Source organism: Egretta garzetta, unplaced genomic scaffold, assembly GCF_000687185.1.
Source record: "Egretta garzetta isolate BGI_Z169 unplaced genomic scaffold, ASM68718v1 scaffold417, whole genome shotgun sequence".
Classification (NCBI taxonomy): domain Eukaryota; kingdom Metazoa; phylum Chordata; class Aves; order Pelecaniformes; family Ardeidae; genus Egretta; species Egretta garzetta.
Genome location: NW_009260227.1, coordinates 1695451 through 1704048, shown reverse-complemented (window position 1 = coordinate 1704048; position 8598 = coordinate 1695451). Strand labels below are relative to the sequence as shown.

The window sequence follows — 8598 nt, the reverse complement described above, 5'->3', positions numbered from 1 at the left end:
TGCATTTATAAGTCGCTGTTACTGTGGGGCTGATGCTGCTCCCATGGTGTGGTCAGCTGCCGTGGTTTTACTGTGAATCTTGTGATGTTTTCCCCAAGCCTCAAGCTCTCTGAACTTAGCAGTTCTTTGGCAATCTCCATAGTTATTTAAGGAAGAAAGAAACATTCTTATGTTAATGGTTGCTGAGGGAAAGGCCGGAGAATATGAACTAAGGCTCGGAGGGTAAACCAGCAAGAGAAATACAAAATATACTTGGATTTTTTCAGTACGGGTCTTTTGAAGGTCTGGCCTTGTGAACGGTGAGGTTGGCATGAGGACTGCTGCCTCTGCCAGCAGCTCCGGGAGGAAGATGCTGCTGATGGCCATTACTGAGAGAGCCTTGTCAGAGCCGGGGGGGCTGGGACGGGCTTTCACGGGCAGGTTAAAGCACTGCCAGTTTTTCTCATAGCGTTGCCATGGAGGGAGAACTTCTGGATTTTGTACAGTTTTTGGATGCTGTGGCGAGAGGTGCTGTGTAAGAACAGAGAAGCCAGAAGGCTGGATAAACAGTGGGGATCTCCAGCAGGCAGACAGCTAGCTCGCCCGTAGGAAGAACAGGGATAAATGGAGGAAGCTGGAAGCTGTCTGACAAATGGATGGGACAGGAAAGGCAGGGCAGGCCTGTGTTTGCACTTCGGTTTCATGGCCTTTTTTTTTTATGATACGGTGCTGAGGTCTTTTGTTTAAACCAAGCCAGAGAGAAGCACTAAAATGTGCAGGTCACGCTTGCACGCTTAAGCACCATCCCGAAGGGCTCAAAACACTTCATTTGAACCGACGGATTTGTTTATCCGTTTCCAAATGACCATGAAGCACAAACAGGAGAGGAGGAGACCCCTGACATCCCTCCGAGCGCGGCAAGAGCCGCAGCACAAGACTGCTTAGAGAAATGGGTGCCAGGAGCCAGGGCTGAGGCGGCCGTGAGAGCAGAGCAGTGCGCAGGTCAGGCTGGGGCAGGAAGGCAGGTTGGCGGTGAGGCGAGCAGGTTTTTATCTCCTAAAAATAGGGTGGAAATGAGCATCGCTTTTTCGAGATACACGTTGCTGATAGAGAAGTGCACTTGGCTGTAGCAGCTGTGTAATTTAGGAGACTGAGTTTAAAATACGGAGCTCTAGAAAGAATGTACAAGTAGGCACACGTTCGGCTCAGCACTCACTTGGTCTCTGAGCCTTTCGGACATGTTCTTTTCAAGGTTTCTTTGTAAGCTGAGGGGGAAGAAACTCATCTTTGCATCAGCACTGAGGATTTTATGCACTTCTGAAACTCCACGAGCTGGGGCTCTAAAAAGAGCATGGTGTGTTGGGAGGCTGGGAGCAGCCTCTCCTCAAGTGCTTTGTGCTCTCTGGGACAATAACAGCAATCGGGATGGGTTTCTTAAAGTTTTCTTTTGCTTGTCCCTGTCCTGAGAGCAGTGTCTGTTATTTGGGAGCGTTTCACTGCCCAGCAGCTGCCAGGAGCCAACAGGCTCTTTCCATTGAGCGCTGCCCGAGGGGCGTTGCCAGGGCTGACGCGCTCGCTGTGCCGAGGTCCTGGCATTGCTCCGGTGCTGTGTTTGAAAATCCTCCCTTTGTCCTGTTGTTGTTCTGCCCCGCGCGAGCCCCTCGGTGGTGCCAATGTGATGCCGCCGGAGCAGGCGTGCCAGGGCTGGGGTCGCTGCCTGTGCTCCAGCCGTGCGGGGCCGACAGCTCCTCCCGTGCTCCGTGGCTAAGAAAGCACCAGGCATGTTGGGTATCTGGATGGGACACTTCCCCCCCAGGCGTTTACAGAGTATGGATTATATGCATTGGTTCTGGACTGGGACCCTCTGCTGCCAGCACGCTGTACAGCAAGCCCCTGTCCCTCGGGGGGAGCGTGTAAGGCTCGGCTGCAGCCCAGTTGGTTGAACAGCAGTTTGGCGATGAGAAGGGGTTTGGGCTTGCTGCAGCCAGCAGAGCTGCAGCTGAGGCACGAGCAGGCAGAGCTGTGACCCCGCTGTGTGCTCCTTCCCCCACCCACAGCCCAGTCCTCCTTAATGGCGTCTCCGCAGACAGAGGAATTCTTCGATCTCATCGCCAGCTCCCAGAGCAGACGGCTGGATGACCAGCGCGCCAACGTGGGCAACCTGCCAGGCCTCCGGATAACACACAACAACCTGGGGCACCTGCGTGTGGAGGGGGACGCCCAGGAGCCCGGGGATGAGTTCTTCAACATGCTCATGAAGTGTCAGGTACCGGCACGGGGCTGAGTGCGCTGCCGAGCTGGAGGGGGGATGCCAGGTTCTCCCACATGGGCAAACGCCATCCCCTGATCCCACCTGCCCTGCTGGGAGGGGCTGTGGCCAGCAGTTGCCCACCTGCAGCCCTGCGTGCCCAGGCAGGCGTTTGTCTTTGCCTCCAGATCCTCCTTTTTACCCAGTACTGAGGGCTGCTCTTTGTCACTGCTCTACAAGCCCGAGGGTGGCTGGAGAGGCACCCTGCACGCAGTGCCTCCGCCCCGGGCTGGGTCACTGCTCTTCCCTCAGGCTGGAGCCCACAGCGGGGTGCAGCCACCACTGGTCCCGCTGCCCTGCGCCCCCACAGTGGGAGCGCGTGCTCTGGCTGCCTCTCGGGCGCTGCTCCCAGCCCTTTGCTCCCGTGACAGCCCTGTCGTGTCAGTACCCGCTCCTACAGCCTGTTCTCCCGCCCTGTGCAGTCCTCCAGGATAGATGACCAGCGCTGTGCGCCGCCAGACTCCATCCCCCGTGGCCCCACCATGCCGGATGAAGACTTCTTCAGCCTCATCCAGCGCGTCCAGGCCAAACGCATGGACGAGCAGCGGGTGGATCTGGCCTCAGCCCAGGAGGAGGCAGGAGAGGAGCAGCAGAGGCCTGGTTCCAGCTAAGAACTGGGGTTTGGGTTGGGGGGGTTGTTTTGATTTCATTTGGTTTTTTAAAAAGAAAAAAAATAAGTGTAGGTGGTTTTAAACCCCAGCACTCCCGCGCTACCACAGACTTCTCCCAGGAGCCGCCCCAGGGACGCGGGGAGCTGCACCTCCGTCGCGCTGCACCTGGCTGCTGTGCAGAGGCAGTGTTACGGGAAGGCCCAGCGGACGGGGGCCGGTTTTTAAACATGGGGTTTTTTAGGACACGGGGCCACTGTAACACTGGGCACAGCACCAGGGAAGACAACTTTGGCAGCCCCTTTGCTTATCACCTAAAAATCCAGGAACTTGTGCTGTCAGCCAAAGGAGGAGCCCAGAGCGGGTAGTTAACTCCAGCTTTGAAGTCTTTTATTTCCACAACACTTGTAATTTAATGGGGGAAGGGAAGAGCACCTTTTCCGTTTTGAAGTCCTCCCATCTTGCCTGCATCATGAGGTGGACACAGAATCCTCCAGATCCTTCCCTGGAACATCTCGCTCAGCTTTGTTCTTTCTACAGGAGGAAACGAGCCCAAGTCAGAGGCTACACCGGTGCTTTTAAACCTCACCCCCACCCCAGCTGCAGTCATGGTCCCGCACCTTCAAGTTTATTCTAGGTTTGCCAAGGACTCTGCAGCGTGCCCTGTGACGCTCCCTCTGCTTCCCCAGCCGCAGTCCTGTGCAGAGCTGTGCCGGGACCGCCCGAGCAGGAGCACAGCCTTGCTCACCCTGAGCTGTAGTGGGATTTGGTTACCTCTAGAGAACAGCTGCCCGAACTGCAGGCCTGAGACGGGGCCTGTGCCTGGGAAGGGAGGAAGGAAAAGTCTCTCTGCCCATCTGTTCAGCACAAGGCAAACTCGGGCAACTCATCGCTTCTGGTGCCGCTGAGCCAGAAGTCTCGTGCAGGATTGTCCTGCGTGCAGGTGAGTGTGCCTGAGGCAGGAGCCTGCATTCGGCAACGACCTGCTTTGAGAGCCAGCAAAGTCTTCTGGCCACAGCTTGTCAGGAGAGCAAGCAAAACCACCCCCTCCTCCCTTTGTGTCCAGCAGCAGTCGGGGAGAACAGCCCTTCCCTCCCCTTGTCTCTCCCAAAACCAGTGCTGAGCCGCTCCCTGTCCCTGCAGGCCCCGGCAGAGCTGCTCTCGGCAAGGCACGATGGTTTTGCCCAATCTGCCCCCAATAAATGGAGCCTCACGAGAGCTCAGTTCCACCCCTGCACAAGTGCAAGGGTCTACATTTCCTTTCATTCCTTCCCCTGTTGGAACAGCTGGAAAAGCAAGCCCAGGGAGGAGGGGCACAGGGGTCTAACTTCAGGAGGTGGAATATTTTTTCTTTGCTTGACCGGACAGGCTATCCCGGACTTTAAACTCCAGTAATGAGTTCTGCCAAAGCAGATATGTTCCTATAGAGAACAAATCAGCACTTTCCGTTTGAAATGCATCTGATGGAAACATTTCCAACCAGCAGTTAGCTCAGTGATGCTGCTCATCGGGCATTTAACCTGCCTGCACGGACCATGGAGGCGTAGCTGCGTTCTACCAGGGAGCGCTCGCCTGCTACGCTGCTGCACGGACTGCTCGGCCGAGGCTCGGCCTCTGTCCTGGGGCTGGTCAGAGCTCTGGAGAAGGGAGAGGAGGACCTGCCCAGCCACCTACCTACTGCCCCAGCTGGTATTTGTAATGAGGAGGAAAACACTGAAGATGAAGATGACTTGATCAGCTGCAGGCTTGGGCCTGGGCAGCTCTCAGCCAGGTGGTGAACTGGAATCTGACCGTTAAGCTTTCAGAGGTGTTAATTAATTATTTGCCATATACTTGAATGTATGAGCTTATTTATTTTTTACATGTGCATTTGCTAATGTCATTTTAATGGGGAATTTCCAACCCACAGGTACTTTTTTTTCTAAAAAAATAATCTGCCAAATGAATTAATATATTAGAAATGAATACAGCTCAATGGGAAGGGGAGGGTTGTGCTTAATAAATATTTGTGTCTAAGCTTCAGCGACCAAAATTAATTTCCATTATTTCTTGGCCAGCCTGCCCACTTTGCCGACAGCAGAGCTACTGCTGGCCCAGTGGAAGGGGGCTGGTCTCTTGTGGCAGACACCACCGCGCATAAGTGTTAAAAAAAGGGTGTATGCACCCACCTACGCATCCCTTTACAGTAAGAGCACGTGGGTCTCTCAGGCAGCAGCCACCACCCCCAGCTCTAAATGCACAGCACCCACCCGCCCTGAGCATTCCCTGCCCCGAGCGATGGCCCAAGCCCAGAAGTTGCCAGGACAACGGGGCAGACATCAGCCCTGCGGCGGCCCAGAAAAGACCAGCTTTTCTCGTGGGCTTTGAGCCCTCCTGTAGGAATGCGGCCGAGCCTTTCCTTTCAGGCCCTGCCTGGGGGCTCCAGCTCAGCCCTGTCTCAGTGCCTTCTCGGCGCCTGGCCCCAAAGCTGTGTCCTGTTTCCCTGGTGGCAGCTACCAGAGGAAAAGGGCAGCGAGTGCTGTGCAAAGCCCTGGCATCAGCCGGGGTGAAGGTACTCACAAAGCAGCGGGCAGCAGCGCTAGCTCATTCCAACACAGCAGGCGTGAGCAGGCCATTAGACTTCACTAGAAACTGGGCCTGAGTGCAACAGATTTTGGATCCTGAGCCCTGTGAGAATAAATCCAAGTCACAGCTGGTCTTCCCATGCCTGGCCAAATTGTGCTGGCCACTGCCAGTCCTGATCAAAGATTAATGAAGAGCCACCAGCTCATTCTCATCAGGCATTCTCACGCCTCTTGGCGCCTGGGGCACAAGCAGCTCTGTGCTAGAAGACTCTCTGTGTGACTTGGGGCCAGAACTCTGCCCCCGGGTACACAAAGGGTAGAGGCGTAGAGTCCCAGGCACAGCTGAAATCCCTGTGTGTGAGTGACGGGCTCTCACCTGCGGTGTCCCTCGGTCCTTAGCAGCTACAGAAGGGAGCCTGTGCTCTCCAATGAAAGCGCTCGCTCGCTCTCAGTGCACCTACAAACAGAAAGAGCGCCCCTGTGAGCTGGAGGCAATGGCTAAAACCGAACGGCCAGAGCAGCTCACAGCCTGCAGTGGTTGCTGCTCTGGCTGTGCCCTGCAGCAGCAGCAGGAACAGTGCACCAGTGTCCAGCGCCAGCCCTGCCCTCTCCGGCTCTGCCGAGCCCCCCAGGCCTGCAGAGGGCAGAGCTCTCTGCCGCTGACACCCGCCGGGGGGGCGCGGGATTGCCGGGGCCCGTGCAGCACAAATGCGGAGCAATGCGCTGGTCGGCTCTGGGGAGCGGAGCTGAGCGGGGCTGCAGCTGTAAAGTGCGAGTGAGTTATGACAGCGCAGGGTGCTGTCCCTGGTGCAGCTCTGCAGGTGAAGAACAACTAAAAAATCCAGCAGAAACACAAGATACGGATCTCTCCTGCTGAGCTGTACACATGCCCTGAGAGGCACTTGTGAGCCAGGGCTGATGTCAGGCCTGGGGGGGATTTCTGTATTGCTCATCAGCCAAGTCACGTCAGGGCTGAGTCTCCGCACTTACCTCACCCCTCCCCAGAGCCTCGTGCTGTTACCGTTCCAGCCGTCATTGATCTTCATCTGGCTGGAAAGGCTCTCGGCCTGCGGAAAGGGATACGCTGGCACGCAGGCGCTGTAAACGTCAGTCTGGAGTTGGGCAGCTCTCACCAGCTCCCCTCAGCAATCTCCCGGGACCCCGCCAGGCCAGGACACAGCCAGGGGCTACGTTAACTCCTGCACAGCTCTGCAGTAAGGCCAGGCCATCCCTGCACTGGATATCCCAGACTGGGGACACAGCATAGACACATGCACATGGGGTTTTGAGTGGAGGGCTCACTTCCCCTCCCCAGGCCTCTCTTACGGCAGGACCCACCCGTGTCAAACCCTGTGCAAGCAGCACAAATACGCTGTGATTCGTTTCACAGCCCCCAGCGCCCCTGCCTCACTGCCTGCGCTGATGCTGCATGAAAAGAACCATACCTGCCCAGTCGCCGCTTCAGCGAGGCAGGCCGGTCCCCGGCGAGGCTCCCCAGCGGCTCCTCGGTACAGCTGAGCCCTCCACAGCGCACCCGAGCGTGGCAGGGTTTAGGCGCCATCTCTGCGTGGGGCGGCAGGAGGCACAGTCCTGCGCTGCGCACACAAGGCATTCATGCACGCTAGCAGCAAAAACCAGCAGGGGGTTATGTCAGGTAGCCCCAGCAAATGAGCCTCTGCGCCCCCAGCCTCCCTCATTTGGGCCTGGGCAAAGGCCTTCCCTCAGCAAATCCCCTCACCGCTCGCTTCCCAGCCCCGCAGGGCCCCCAGCTCAACCACCTTTACCAGGCACCACTGCCTTCCCGCTGAGCGTGGGCCAGAACGTCCGTAACCCCCACAGCTAACAGGCCCGACCCAGCAGGGTCCCGCACCCGCCGGATTGACTCCGGAATGTGGCTGCTCTACGACAGGCAGCTTTGCTCAGAGGCAGAAAACAAAGAGGCAAAGTATTTGCCATTTTGCAGAAGGGGTCTCGTGGGACAGGATTCAGGGGCAGGATCCACCCCTTAACTGCCACACTGAAACGCTTCAAGGAACGCGCAAAGGGCGTTACGTTGCTGTCTGCCCTGTGAATGCTACCTTGCCCCCCACCCCCCCCACCCCCAAAATCGCCACGTCTCCTCTGTCCCGCTAAGACTTACCCTGGTCGGCTGCACCTTCAGTCGCTCTCCTCCGCTCTGCCGCACCAGGCCTTCACCTCACGTCTTCCCCATCTTGACACACCTCCAGTTCAGGAGAAAGGCTGCTTCGCTTCTCCCCGCTCCCTCGTCTCTGGCTAAAGCAAGGTCTGCTGGGCTCCTCCTAAACAAAGCGTGCCCACCTCCGTCCTCTTTCACGAACAGACACGCTTCCCCGTGACACAACGTTTTCCAGAAAAGCCCGCTTCAAAAGGGAGCACAAAATTCCTCTTTTACCTGCAATCTATTAGTAGCAAAACCTTCTGTATTATACGCAAATTCCCTCACATAACCGTGACTGTCTCCCCATCCAGCTGAAAGGCCCAGGATGTTTTGTCACGAGGAGCACCGGTTTCCTGCACTGTTGCAGACTGCAGCCTCGGCACTTGGTGCCAAGGAGTCCCTCCGCCTGCCGCAGCCCTTCACCCTGCAGGTCTGCCCACTCCCTGCAATCTGCGGCCTCCTGTTCTGTCCGTGATGCTGGCCTGAACCTTCAGAGCAGCAGCAGAACCACGCTCCCTCCTCAGACCTGGGTGCTGCAGAGCCGGGCGGGCTGTCCTGCCCCCGGAATACCAGTGCCAGAGGTGCATGACTGAGGAAACACTAAAATCCAGCGAAGCCAACACGGACAGACTTTGCTACAGTTTTTACTGTAACGCGGCAAAAACCTTTCTGTAGCTGGGGCACAGTAACAGGTAAGAAAGGTAAGGAAAACAGTATTAAAGTCAGGTTGTAAGTAAGTGAGCTGTTTCCAAGGCAACGCGGATCCTGCAACAGCCGCTCTGTTCCACCCCATCAGAAGCATCGGTGCAAAGGCAGCAGAATGCCCATTCTCAGGTAAGAGGTAATGAAATACCCGCTTGTAGAGGAGTTTCTCGAACAACAGGGCCACAAAGTATTGTGGGAATATATGGACAATCCAGGGCCACAAAGTATTGTGGGAATATATGGACAATCCAGGGC

General features: G+C 56.6%; 1 protein-coding gene and 1 long non-coding RNA gene across 4 annotated transcripts in view; one reads left to right on the top strand and one right to left on the bottom strand.

The window, feature by feature from the left end:
* The window catches only part of GPSM1 (G protein signaling modulator 1), a 53507-nt gene extending 50587 nt beyond the window's left edge, over positions 1-2920 (top strand). Inside the window, exons 12-14 of the mRNA XM_035897658.1 lie at positions 362-396; positions 2037-2245; positions 2710-2920. Of these exons, the coding sequence (XP_035753551.1) occupies positions 362-396; positions 2037-2245; positions 2710-2898 (433 nt within the window). The 3' untranslated portion in view covers positions 2899-2920. The remainder of the gene's footprint in view (positions 1-361; positions 397-2036; positions 2246-2709) is intronic.
* Positions 2921-3348: 428 nt separating this feature from the next.
* Positions 3349-8592, bottom strand: LOC118452645. 3 transcript variants are annotated; one of them, XR_004842444.1, is made up of 5 exons: positions 6905-8592; positions 6450-6709; positions 5836-5916; positions 5455-5562; positions 3349-3429 (listed from the first exon to the last, which is right to left on the bottom strand). It is a non-coding gene; the product is annotated as an uncharacterized LOC118452645 (long non-coding RNA). The 3 variants fall into 3 exon arrangements; XR_004842443.1 differs by having other exon boundaries at positions 6450-7080; positions 7600-8592; XR_004842442.1 differs by having other exon boundaries at positions 6450-8592.
* Between the last annotated feature and the right edge of the window lie 6 nt (positions 8593-8598).